Source organism: Corvus cornix, chromosome 20, assembly GCF_000738735.6.
Source record: "Corvus cornix cornix isolate S_Up_H32 chromosome 20, ASM73873v5, whole genome shotgun sequence".
NCBI lineage: Eukaryota > Metazoa > Chordata > Aves > Passeriformes > Corvidae > Corvus > Corvus cornix.
This window is the reverse complement of record NC_046349.1, coordinates 10,108,300-10,122,003: the sequence shown is the minus strand read 5'-3', so window position 1 is coordinate 10,122,003 and position 13,704 is coordinate 10,108,300. Positions and strand designations below refer to the sequence as shown.

Here is a 13,704-nt window from a genome sequence, read left to right as displayed (position 1 = left end):
CTGCTGCTCCCTGCGTCCGGGTCTCCCCCGCCGGCGCGAGTCTGAAGGGCGCCCCGCACCTGTGCCAGCTGCGTGTAACTGATCCACCGGCGGGGCGGGCGGGGCACACGCCCAGCCCCGGGCGGGGGCAGCGGGCGAGGAGGAGCCCCCGCGCCTGCCTCCCTCCCTCCGCCGCTGGCGGGGCGAGCCGGGGGCTGCAGCCCCTCGGTGCGGCCGGGCCGCGGGGGCGGGGGGCGGGCGCGGTCTGACTCAGCACGGCCGGGGCCGGTCCCGGGAAAGCGCGCCCGGCCACGAGCCCAGCGCCGGGAAGGGAAAAGGAAGAGGAGAGAGAGGAGAGGCGGGGGGAAAAGAGAGGGAGACGGCAATTTTGAACGGTCCAGTCGCAGCTGCGAGCCGGAACGGCGGGGCGATCCCCGCCCGTGTGTCAGCCCGCGTTACACCCCCGCCGCCGCTTAACCCTTGGGGGAGAGCCGCGCTCCGCAGCGGCGCTCGGCGGGGACCGGAGCCCCCGGGGCCCGGGCCCGGCCCGCGGAGCTTGGCCGGGCGCTGGTTGCAGGTGGACATGATCATTTACAGGAGGCAGCTGCACTTTGACCTTGTTGTGCAACCATCATAAAGGAAGTAAATAACGTAAAAATACAACCTGCCTTTTAATAAATGCGCTCTTCTGCCAGGCGCTGTTTCCCCAGAAAACTGAATTACTGAAACAATATTACTAAATGTAATAGGAACAATATTATCAGATGGTACGATTTATCTTTCACAGAATAGAATCATAGAATCATCAAGGCTGGAAGAGACCTTTAAGATCAAGTCCAACTGCACTACCACTGTAACCCCTAAACCACTAAATTACATCACCCAGACCCAGATGCCTCTCAGACACCTCCGGGCTGGTGACTCCACCACCTCTCTGGGCAGCCTATTCCAATGCCTGATTTAACTTAACTTTCAAGTTTTAACGGGTAGGAAGCTTAAAATAGCACCTCTTATATCAGTATTTTAAAATAAGCTTTGCTCTTATGTTTTGGGAATGGGCGGCATTAGAGGCTGGAACTCTGTTGTAGTGGGATGGGCTCAGCACCTGCTGGTTTATGATTCTGGGAACTTGACTGGCCTGAAAGCTGCTGTCTGGAGGCTGGTGGAGACCTGGAAGAACAAGAGCCATGAGTTAGGGGATCACTTCAAATGCGTCCAAGTTTTTTTCCACTTGGGGTTGCCCAGATGTGGGTGTCAGCATCTCCCCCATCACATATTTGTGGTGATCATTTAACTTGTAGTACTCTAACATAAATTAAATTGATCTGCTTGACAGTCAACCCCAGGAGCAATGGGAACAGTGCTGATGTACTGTCCATATCTTACCCTGCCCCCAAATATGCAAACATACCTACAAGGGAGAAGCTGTTTGCCTAAAATTCACAGGGAAAACATAAAAACTGATAGGTATTTGCTCTTAACACACAGGCGCCAAATAATAGTGTGTGTACCTTTAGATCAAAAATCCTAGAAATTCAGTTCATGGTGAGGGATATTACTGTTTTAGTTTCTATGTCCTCCTCTCACCTGCAGTAGACTTTGGCCAATAACTAAAAATTACAATGTTAAGCCTTTCCCAGGGCTCTGCTCGCTTACCCCCATGGCATCACTCTGCGGGACTGCCTCCATCCTCTGAGAAGTTTTATATTAATATTTTATTGTTGTACTCAAATGCTTTTCTCAGCCATCACTTGAAACTCAAGGGTGAGTAAGAAGCTGCCTTTTTCATCTGTATGAATTTTAACTCCCATTTTATCAATTTTTGACAAATTACAGTGCTGCAAAGTAGCTGTGATTTTACAGACATCACTGTAGGTCGTGTTGCCAGTTTCTTACAAGACAGGAATGCTGCTTCGAGCTGGGCAGTCCCAACCTCTTTGCTGCTGCCACATTGAGCACATTGCTAGTTTTAGCTATGGTGAAATTCTATAAGCAACATACCAAAGAACTCTCTGGAATAGAAGCCTGGTCACATTCCCTACCCAGCGGAAGAGTTAATCAGCTGCTCAAATGATTTATTAAGGGTGAAAAAGCTTGACTTAAGCTAAACCAGCCTAAAGGTGCAGAGTGGCTGAAACACTTTCTTTGATGGCATTTAGCCAGAGTACACTTCTGTGCTGGGCCACAGTGCCTGAGGAACAAGGGAGGAAGAGATGGAGGATGTTATCAAGTGGCAGCAGCAGTCAGCATAAAGGGGCAAAGCAGCCTGCATTCTTCCTCTGCTCACATTCTAGGACAGCTTGAATGTAGTTTACAGATGCCTACAAAACTAGAAATAAAAACCTCGAAATCTTCACGTCCTCATTCTAACACTCTCTTTAGTGTACCATATGGCACATCTACCATATTAGGTAAACAACTTTACAAAATTACAAGAGCAACTGAGATTCATTACAACTTGTGCATTATAAGTGTGTAGGATTCATTACTGAATAATTTATCTTTTCATACACTCTGTCTCTTGTTTGACATTGGGATTAAGTTTCTAGACTGAATTCTTCAGGACAGGGAGTCCAGCTCCTCTGTGCTGTACTGCTCTGTTTTAAATGATACAACAAGAGCAACTTGCATAAGAATGCTAGTAATGGATCACAGGTAATTATTGATGTTGGTGTAGAAATAGTCAGACTCAATATACAGTGCTTGCTGTGGACTTCACCCATCAGCACCTATCAATTACATCAAAAGATCTTGAACATTACAGGCACATATGGATTCTCTGTGTGTCAAAGAGCAGAAACTAGCAAGAGATATCCAGGAAAAATGGAGAAGCGTCAGTTCCTTTAACCTCCTTCCTTTAGTATATTATTATTTAAAATAGTTATTTTCCCCCCTAGATCTACAGTGTAGATCATGACACAGAGACTGTCTCAGGTGAAGGTAGTGCCATTCTCCTTCTGTTTGTTTTCTAAAAATGAAATTAGCCTAGAGCTCATTACAGAAATATCTGACAGAGGTAGAGATTGGGGTGAGAAGGGACAGAACAGAGAAGCCTACAGATGGTTTTAGTCTTAACTGACCCATCAGAAGACTGGAGGCCCATCAATAAACAGATGAAACACGTACCATTTTGACTGGTGATTTCTGGCTCTTCTTTCCTGCCCCTCTCTCTGCTCCTTACTCAGGATCATTTGAAATGCTGAAAGTTGGAATTTAACCAGTAATACCTTGATTTCAAAAGTTCAGTCAAACAAGATGACAAAATTCACACTTGTGTCAGTCTCCACTGGAAAGTGTTCAGCAAAACCCAAAATTTTGAGATCATTCATAAAGCTGCACTATCCTATCCTTGTAGCCAGTATCCCTCCCTACCTTTCTGCCTTGTACCCCATTTCCTTTTTTTTTCTTTTTGGAGGAGCACAGGAGTTCAATGGAGAATTTGGTAAGTAAAGAGTGTTAGGAGCAAAGGAATGAAGTCCTGGTTGAAGATGATGCAGTTCTGTGCAGAAGTTCCCCATTAGTAACCTTGAAAGTCTGTGTGCTGATTCTTCTGCAAATGGGTGTCAGTTTCCACGAGCAAGAGTTCAGCAAAAGCAGTGAGACTTCATCTGCATCCAGAATACAAATGTTCGACAATCTATAGGAAAAACTTCCTGTTTAAGTATTTTACTTTGAGTTTAGGGCAAATGCAGTTTTACTACAGACACACACAAATAAGTAAATAAAGAAACTTTAGTGCCCTTTGTTGACTACACTCTTGACTGTCTTCTCCCTGGAATCTCAAAATACTCTTAAAGTCTTGGTCTTCAACTCATCCCATGTACTTCAGTTGTCCTTAGGTGAATCCCTGAAGAAGTCTAATGCTCCTAATAGGGATTAATATTCATAATTAAGTGTGGTATGCTGCAAGAAAATGTCTTAACCCTTGCACTGTAAAATAAAAAGAGATAAACAGTACATTTGGAGAGCAACTGTGCAGTCCCTTTTTATTTTATGATAATCATACCTACCTACACCCATATTTCCACTGAAGGACAGTATCTGTCCTCATGGGTACTGGACTGCTTCTGCCAGCCACCCTGTGACTGCAATTCAGTGTTCTGGACAGAAACCTTGCGTGATGCTGCCAGGGAAGAGAAATGACAAAAGCACCCACTTAAAGACGTGTTTGTATCTGCATAACAGTTACTGGAACTCCAGAAGTAGAGCAGAAAAACAAACAGCTCTTCTTTTCATAAAATACATTTGATTGAATAAATACATTATGTGACAACTTAAGGGATAGCCTCTTTTAAAACCAAGGTATTTAACAATACCTAGGTTATTAATTGGGAAAGACATAGAAAATACCTGTTAGAGGCACACTACTTATGAGCTTGGTTTTCAAACCGAAAAGTTAGCTGAGCACACAACTGCCTTGACAATCTCCTAAGTGTTTATGGGACAGAAGACTGTGCCACTAGAACATGCTACATGCAGTGCACACAGGAGTTATTTATGTGTGGCTCTCCTGAGGCATTCCAAAGTCCATGCAACTCAACATCTGGTGCCCAAAAGAAAACGCCCGGGGAATATACTGTGGGATAAAGGATTATTGTTTGAAACCCTTCAAGGCTTTAAAGTATACAAGAGCTGTAGAAAACTGGTTTTCCTTCCCAACTGCTCTTCATATAGCTCGTCGTGCTTGTTACTGCCAAGATAGGAAGGATCAATACCCATCTGTATGGGAATTCCTAAGGAACTTTACTTGTAGGAGAAAATGCAAGTTTCTAACCACACAACCCAGCAGCTAACAGAGATTCCTAAAGCAAATTTTCTGAAGGGGATTTCTAGCAAATGTCCAGAATTCTGTCTGTGGAAGAAACAATCAACTGGCACGTCAACAAAGATTTGTGTTTTATCTGTTCTGAAAAATTTCTTGTACAAGCCTACATGATTCATGGGGAAAAGAAAAATATTATTAGAAGATTAGAGGTCCTTCTGGTCACTACAACCAGCTTCAGTAATTTCACATATTTTGAATTTAGCAAATTATTAGAACTGACTGGGCAAAATGAAAATGCTTTCCTCTCTAAGCAAATTAAAGGACTTTTGGAAAATTGAATCACTATTTCCAAGACAGAATATGTCAAGAAAATGTGCCTATTGATGGGTCTCATTACTGGAAATCCAATTTGCACATTTTACAGTCAGGATTTGTTAGAATATGTTTGAAATATTTCTTTTTAGCGAGAGGTGACTTTGGCAGGTTTTGCTTCAATTTTTCTGTGAGTCTTTGTGAGCAAAGTATGATCCTGCCAGGGATGTTTTATCAACAATATATCCTCAGACAACCTAAATGATACATCATACCATGGATATTCCAGTAATGGATTCCTGTCCTCCCTTGATTCAGAGTTGGACACATTTAACAATTGACCAGTTATGGCAATTGGTGTTATCCTCCTCCTTTCTTTATATGCTTCCCTCCACTCACTGGCAATATGTAAATAAAAATAAGTGAAAGAACCAAAGATGAATCTTCATCTTGTTTGTTCTTGGTCAGTGCCAAGAACAGGTACAGCCAATGCCACATTTCAGTTGTTAAACAGCAGTTGCCGTAGATGAAAACATTTGTCCTATGGAATTTGATATCACAATGCCTAGAGACAGTAACTTACAGGAGCAGAGCTGGACACACTCTTTATCTAAATCATTCAGTAGTCCCATGGTTTCTCTCTTTTAAGATAGAAGAGTTATTTCTAAAGAAGATTCCGTGTGTGCCTGAATACACACTTTTTAGCTCAACAATAATATCAAATGAAACTAACAGGCCATAAAGTTGGTAAAACTTTCAGCATATGTTCAATACATAGGGCAAAATCCAGATTCTTTTACATTTGAACTGGAAGAATAATCACATGTGGAAGCAGTCCTGAAAGTCATCTTCAGATGACAAAAATGGCTAAATCATTTTCCCTACTCCATCTCTAGTTCACAGTCTGTCAAATGCTCTTACCAAGCCTTAGGAGACAATAAAATTCCTGACTAACCCTAGTGACATTATAAAGAAACAGACACAAAAGACACTGAACTGGAAAGCCAGTGTAGACAGAAGAGGTATGGAATCATCATCACTTACAGAAAAAAAATGAAAGCAGTCTAGTACAGGAGGTTTGTTTTGGTTGTAATGAAATGAGATTTTATCTAAACTTTTTGTGGATTTGGAATGCAAAAAGTATGTAAGGAAGATTTTGCCGAGTTTTTGTTTTGTTTTTTTAATGACTCCTCCGTAATAACTGATTAAAATAAATCATGCCATAGCTTCCTTATGAGCTGCCTCAGACTTAATGAAAACACAGCTAGAAAGGTTATTAGACAAGTTTGGGTTTGTTTTTTTTCTGGATTCTCCAGCAGTCTAAATAGTTAGAGATATGATTCTAGACTATAGATTACTTTCTTATACTACCTAAAATATATTCTCACTATCAGAGACAGAGTTCTGGAATTGCCCCTATTCCTTTAATAAGCTTTTGCCCATTTTGGAAAGTGCAAACAAATGAAATAACTAACTCAGTTAAATATGGACAGGTTCCCATAAGTTGCCTGAAGAAACTAGGGCATGTTTTGAAGCAAGTCAGACAAAGATTTTATCTCTTAAAAGACAAGATGGGCAAAACTTCCAACCCAAAGGAAATGACACACCCAGATGGAGGGCCAAGGGAGTTATGTTAAGTTTTTCCTTTCTGTCAGTTTTGTTTGTATGGGGTACCTTGCAGTACTCCTTCAATGCCACAGAAGTGTAACAAAATTGCTGTCACTATTCTTCAGACCAGTTCATGCTCCAAGTTAAACTTGCACAAACCTTTTGTCTTCAAAATGTCCTACTAGCAACTGTGTGTCCCAAACAGCCTTTGGAAGTTTGGCACAGGTGATGTCATAGGCAGAGTAAATGTTGAGGATGCTGCTGAGTAAAATGCAGAGTCCAAGATGAAGATGTGAGGTGTTCTGGAAAAAAATTAAACATATTAATCAGAATCAAGTGAGAAAATTGAAAAAGCAAGTCTCAGATTTTTTAGTTACTTTACAGAAAAAAATGTGGTTTAAATATCAAACACCTTGTCATACATGCAGTGATAGAAAAATGAGGTAAGAAGCACAAATAATGCAAAGGCTTTGGAACAGTAAAGGTCAGAATTTTCATGTGTGTATGAAAAGTGTGTACACAAATACTACAATGGCAAGGAGAAGCATGAGTTGGAAGGAGATTAAATCCCAGTTTATTGTCATACAAAAATAAATTACTTTCTGAAACTGCACTAAAATCCTATTGCTATGAATTACTTTATCATTCTTGATCTCTTTAGCCTAAACCTGAATTAAAACCTATAAACTTTAAAATCCAAAGCCTCTTTAGTCTTATTTTTAAAAGGAAAATAAGGAAGATAAATGAAGAACACACTAGAAGATAAAACAATGACTAATAATTCATATCCTCAAAGACATTTCTGAAACATGGCTTTTAAAACAAGTCCAGGAACAATTCAAGCCATGAAAACTGCAGCAGATGTTGTGCAGGGAAAGAACAGCACACTGCCAAGGCTGGTAAAATGATCCCTTACCTCACTGAACAGAAAGAAGCTGAATCTACAACTCATTTGTAAAACAGGTAAGGAGAGGGAGATTGTTTGGCTGAAGAAGAGTCCACTGTAAAGAATTAATACAAATGAGGTCTCTGAACTAAAACATCTCATAAAGGACTCTTTCCTCTATGTCCTCAGCCCACTGATGTACATTGTTGCCCTATGGTTTGATTTTCACAGCAGGAGCTGTGCAGCAGGGTCTTGGTTCAACCCCACTGAAGCCTCAGTGCCAAGGAAATAGTACTCAGTACTGATAGCTGGAATGTGTTCAATCATTTGGAGGGGAAGAAAAATTCAGAGAGGAAAGGAGCCCTTAAAGAAACATTGCTGTCGAGCTTTCTGGAATTTTAGCCAAACCCAGCTGGTGAAGGTAGATTTCTGTCCAGGGAATAGTGACATTTGCTGGTCTGCAGCATCCAAGGGTCTGCAGTATGTTTTGTACTGTCCAAAACATTTGATTTTGTTCAGAAAAGACTGGTGACAGAGTGATATATCAGGCTGTACTCCCATCTACTCCGTGGTCTCTCCACTGAGACACTGTCAAGTGTACCAAGTAGGTCAGTTGTGGCAGTCTGGTTGTAACTTGGGCTCTCTTCAGCCCAGAAGTGAATTTAGATCATTGGTGACCGCTGCAGCTCTTGAACCTCTCGGAAAGCTGGGCAGGAGGCTCAATACACAGATTCTTATTCTCCCAGTTAAAGCATAAATGTAAACCTCTACAAAATCTTTCCCTGCAGACTAATCCTCTGCAGCATTTCATCCCTATAAGACAATTTTTTGCTTCCTTTCTCCATTTATTACTTCCTTTTTTTTTTTTCATTGCAGTGTGTCTTCAATCCACTTTTTGCTCACTTCATGCCTGGAAGAACTTTATGAAATCCCACCTTCATCCCATGCCTTCACATCAGTGCATCTGTGAGGATACACTGAGGTTTGCCACACTTCAGTGCAACATTTTCCAAGGAAAAACAGCCTATGCAGCAAAAAACCCAGTCAGAAATTTCTCCTAATGGAACTTAATATCTTAGGCACTGTTCAGTGCTCCCCACTCTCCTAGATAGACAACTATATCACTTTATGCCCTAATTACTTCTAAACTTAAGTCTGAATCCTCTTACTCTTTTCAATGGGAGATAAATGCATAAATGCCTTTTTTAGAATGTGTCTGACTTAAAAGTCTTCATCCTTCAACTTTTTTCACCAAACTGCAAACTTCAGCTTTGTCGACCTTTTTTGTATCACATACACTATCCATTTAACTGTCTTCATGAAAGGATCTCTTAAAATTATATCCAGCTTCCACATCTGTGAATAAATCACTACCTACTTAGCCAGGATAACTTCATCTTGCCATTCATGATCCAGAAAGCCTCAGTATAAAAGGAACCTGCACTTCCTTAACTGCTCCATTCCCCAATACTTCAGTGATGAAGTGAACTGCAAGAGCAGGCAGGATTTTGGGTTGTGTTCTCAGTCCTATGTCTAGTACTGAGTGTGGGTTTTAGTCTCATTTCCATAAGGTAGAAACACACTGGTGGTGTGCATGTGGAAAGGCTGGAATAGAAGTTTGTGTTCCTTGTAAAAAAAGATGTTATCCATGTCCAAGATTCAGTTTTATAAAAACAAGAAATGTATGTTCCCTCCTTACTCTGTTGCATCAAAAGTGACTTCTATCCTCGATAGATTCAGGCAATCAAACACAACTTTTAAGTAGATTCATGGTGTATAAACAGCAAAGACTGGACAGGTCAGAACAGCACTGTTGGTTTATCCCCCCATTAAAGTGGATATATTGATATACCTTAAAAAACTGAAGAATTTAGAAGTCAGACTGGTAATTTGAATCTTCCACATGGAAGTGCTACACAAACAGAAAAATTCTCCAGCATGTTTTTGTAATTTTACCACTGGATTTTCACAAGTACAAAAGAAATTATCATTTTGCATTATAGCAAGGAACTGCATTTCCCTTTAGAAAGTGGTCGATTTTTCAGGGAAAAGAATAACAGACTACAGCATGAAAAGTGGGATTGAATGTATTCATGGAACAAGAAAATAAAAATGCATCATTCTAACATGAGTGTATTTACAATAAAGCTGGTTAAAGTGTAGATTAAGAGCCTGTAAATTCTAGTAAGTAATAAAATGCTGCTTTTTTAATCTTTATAGGTAATTCCTTATCTCAGATACTGACACCATACATTATAAACACTGTGTATCTGTACAAAATAAGTTTGTTTTCAGCCAAACTCACGTGAGCATTTCTTCCTCTTATGTTTGTATTTCATACAGTTGGAGCATTCAAATAAACAGTGCCCAAAGTGTGGTTTACTTTCATGCTCACAAACTCTGTGGGTCTGGATAAAAAGTTTAATCTCTCTGTGATCTCCTCCTCACTGGTAAAATATATTTTGTCTTGACTGTGTAATGGATTGCTGAGAAGTGCAATGGAAAAATGCAGATTTATGCCAGTGCCACTGAGTACACAGTTGAGGCACTAATTAAGAGAGCCAAACCCCCATAAGCCTAAAACTATGACATTTTATAAAATATTTCATTTAAAACCAGGAGTTAAACTGACTTTAAATTTGATATATGGGGGCGGAATGAAAGATGTCAAAATTAAAATGCCTGAGGCACAGACTCAAAACTGAGAAAAAGAGAAAGCGAGAAAGGGGAGAGCAGACAGAACAGCATTACAGGTATTACAGTCTCTGTACTTATTTCTGAAATAAAAAAGAAAACACTTATTGTTTTGATGGATTTTTTTTTCAGAAGAGAAACCCCTTTTCCTGAGATGTAAGACAAGCTAATGTAAGGAAACACTATTTCCTCCATACATCATTGTATCTCCTTTTCTTAGACTGTGGGAAATTGAGAAAGTAATTGTACAAAGCCCACATTATCTAAATACAGGTTACTAAGTCTCCCATTTTTTCTACTTATTAATATTTCCATTTTTCATTATCCTTATTCCATTCTCCATCCCTCTCTCTTCCCTATATTTTAGTTTCATTCATTGAATTTACATGCTTTATTCTACTTCATCAGCTTTTCTTTGTGTAGAATAAAAGCCCTTACAAGGATGGATCATTTTTTTTCCTTCTCATCTTTCCAGAATCTTTTCTGTTTCTCCATCCTGTTCTAGTTCCTCCTTCATTCCTGGTCTCTTTTCTACTGCCCATTTCCCACACCTCTACAGAACTGTGTTCTGTACTTGGTAACTTTCCCCTCCTTCCCTGCAGCTACCATAATCTTATTTTGAAACTACTGCTCTAACATATCTTCCTCTAGGGCTCAAACATTTCTGCCTTCCTTTGTATCATTTATTTTGTTTGCCACACCCAAATTCAAACCTCTGTTCCATTTTCACTTCCTCCATTTTTCCATGATTGTTTCTTTTCTTTCCTCTTTTTTTGCCACCAACTGCCAACGCATCCCACTGTCCCCACGTGCAAGAGGTGATGCTTCAGCAGCCAATGCCTGACTCCCTTCTTCCAGCAGCTGGAGCTTGTTACAGGTGTTCTGCCAACTGCTGGTCTGTCATTAACTCTGCCAGAACTCACCTGAGTCAGTTCAGCTTACCTTTCTGTGGATGTGGCCATCATCCACTACACAAGTTCTCTCTCACCATCACACACCCCATAAATTGTCATCACTGCTGTAAGTCACTGATTTCTCTTTTACCTGCTATGAAGCGTGCTTACATATATGGGTGGTGACCCTCCCAAATGCCTCTAGTTGCCTTCCAGCTGCCACGGGTGTCTCCTGAGTTCTGGCAACACAGGTTTTCCTGTAAATGAATTAGCTATGCAGTTACATGGTCTGACTGTGTCCTACCTCCACTCTCCATAGAGCACAGTCACCTGTAGTCCAAATGACTGTTACGTGAATCCTGTGTCTGCTGTGCTCACGAGGCCCTCTCTGCCAGGTTTCTTCCTAGTGCTGTGATGAACTGCAGTCAGCTTCTTCATATGAAGCCAAATTCATATGAGGGATGCCCGGGATAGCACACTTGTCATGAATTTACACAGTGAAAGATGCTCTTTCCTTCCCCCTTTCAACACTTAGTGGATGAAGTACTGTATTTTTTAGCAGAATAAATAATACTAACAGGCCACTTAAAATGTCAGGTATCATATTTCTTCTTGCTGATCACTTGTTATCTCTGACTGTTGTCAAACACAAGACATTGAGGAAATTCATTACAATAAGAGTATCTTCCAGAAACTGGCTGATTTATGGCCATGGTGATTATAACTAAAATTCTCTATGTTTGCATAGCTCTCCTTACCAGTGTATAGGTCATGCCATCTTGGTGTAGTTTTCTTTTTCCACACTGCTTTAATTAGCCTTCCTGCAGGTTCCACATCACTGTATTGGTACCTGTAACTGTCTCTTTCTTTCCTGGTATTCAAAAAAAAAAAAAAAAAAAAAAAAAAGTGTAAAAAAAAAAAAAGTCGTAGTATTACCTTGTGTTGAATAAACAACAAAGTACTGGAACTACAGGTGCTTATGAACTGGTGACATTTTGGTTTGCCTAAAGAGAAAAATGAATTGAACTGCAAAACCTGAAGACCCATTTACTGTTTCTAAAGAATATTTTAAGAGTGGAAATAAGAAATACCAAGTTAAACATACTGTGGAGTTGGAGGATCTAAACCAAAAGAGGGAGTACTGTTTCTCTACCTTGGTTGCACTACTGACATAATTTTTTTCATTATAAATAATTTTTTGTAGCTGCCCCAAACTGAGCAGCCACATTTTTTCTATCTTTTCTATTATTTCTTTCCCTATTTTTTCTCCATTTGAACTTTTTCACATAGCTAAACTAGACACTCCTCGTACAGAGGAACTAGAGGACTTTTTTCATCAGGGAAGTTTCTAACCAGCAATTTGCCCGCTAAAGGGCACTGTTTACTGCAGTAAAAAAGGAATCTCTGCTTTCCTTCTGTAAGTTATACTTAAGGCTGAACTAAAAATATAAAAGGGTTGACTTTAAGGGCTGACTTTCTTATTCAAAATTACTGCTTTTCCAATTAATATTTTTATTTTCTTTATATTTTTTTAGGAACTCTATGCTAGAACAATTTAACAAGGAAAAGACCACGTACATGTGCCTGTACGAGTGGAAAGGAAGCATCTGCCCTGTTCAGGCAGGGAGAGCTGCTCCTCAGGCTGTATAAACAGCATGAAGAGTAACACCATAAAATACATAAGGTCACAGGGCAGACAGCTTGGGGCATTGGGAGAACAGCTCTCCGAGCCATGGTGTGCAAGGACGCAGGGCGTCCTGACACGGGGATAAACCTGTGGACTGCGTTCTCCCGTGTCGCTGTTGTATCGCAGATGGAAGACATGCAACCAAGGCATGGGCGCCTGCAGCTCCAGCGAACCTCCCTGCACTCAGACAATGGCTCCCGCTGTATTGTCCCCGGCTGCTGGGCTTGAATCTTATTCATTTGCGTCACACAAATTAGTGAGATCTGTGCACTCTGACCCGCTGCCCCGAATGCAACTGCCCTGCCTGATCCCCGTCCACCCTCTCGCTGGTGAGTGATTTCACCTCCTGTGACCATATCTGCCAGATGCTGCCGGTTGTCTCTCATTGACCCGCAGATGGCTGGGGAGCGGGGGAGCTCCCGGGAGACGCCGCACGGAGCGGTCCCATCCTCCAGCTGCGGCCTAGCACGGGGTGACCGCGCCGGGCTGACCCGCGCCGGGCTAGCCGAACAAAGGCGCGGGGGACCCGCACACGGCACGGCCCACCGGGCACCCGCGGTTCTGCCAGCACCAACCGCGGCACCGCAGGGTGAAGGGGCTCCGGCAGAGGCAGCCATGGCTGTTCTGTGACGGGAAGGCGATGATCCCTTTCTCGCCGCGCTGTGTGACAGCAGCTCTGCCACAGGCGCCAGGGGCAATGACACACGAGTGAGGAGCAGTGACACACGGGCAGTGCCACCCGGGCGAGGAGCAGTGCCACACAAGGGGCAGCGGCACAGGCTCGGCATCGCAGAGCTGCCCTCAGCGCCCCCCCCCCCCCCCGCGCGCTCCCCTCAGCCGCGGCAGCGCGGGAAGCCAAGCGCGCGCGCTCCCGCCCCGC

The 13,704-nt window shown here is 41.9% G+C and overlaps 1 protein-coding gene across 2 annotated transcripts; it reads right to left on the bottom strand.

Moving 5' to 3' along the window:
* Positions 1-693: 693 nt before the first annotated feature.
* Positions 694-13,624, bottom strand: LOC120411093. 2 transcript variants are annotated; one of them, XM_039563764.1, is made up of 3 exons: positions 11,896-13,624; positions 3,106-6,966; positions 694-1,149 (listed from the first exon to the last, which is right to left on the bottom strand). In XM_039563764.1, exon 1 carries the CDS (start codon positions 13,610-13,612, stop codon positions 12,683-12,685), a length of 930 nt encoding a protein of 309 aa, XP_039419698.1. In that variant the 5' UTR covers positions 13,613-13,624; the 3' UTR covers positions 694-1,149; positions 3,106-6,966; positions 11,896-12,682. The 2 variants fall into 2 exon arrangements, with proteins under 2 accessions (XP_039419698.1, XP_039419697.1); XM_039563763.1 differs by having other exon boundaries at positions 694-6,966.
* Positions 13,625-13,704: the final 80 nt, after the last annotated feature.

Bases quoted from the DNA above. Each gene is read 5' to 3' on its own strand.
- LOC120411093 (XM_039563763.1), bottom strand. From the start codon at position 13,612: ATGCCGAGCCTGTGCCGCTGCCCCTTGTGTGGCACTGCTCCTCGCCCG.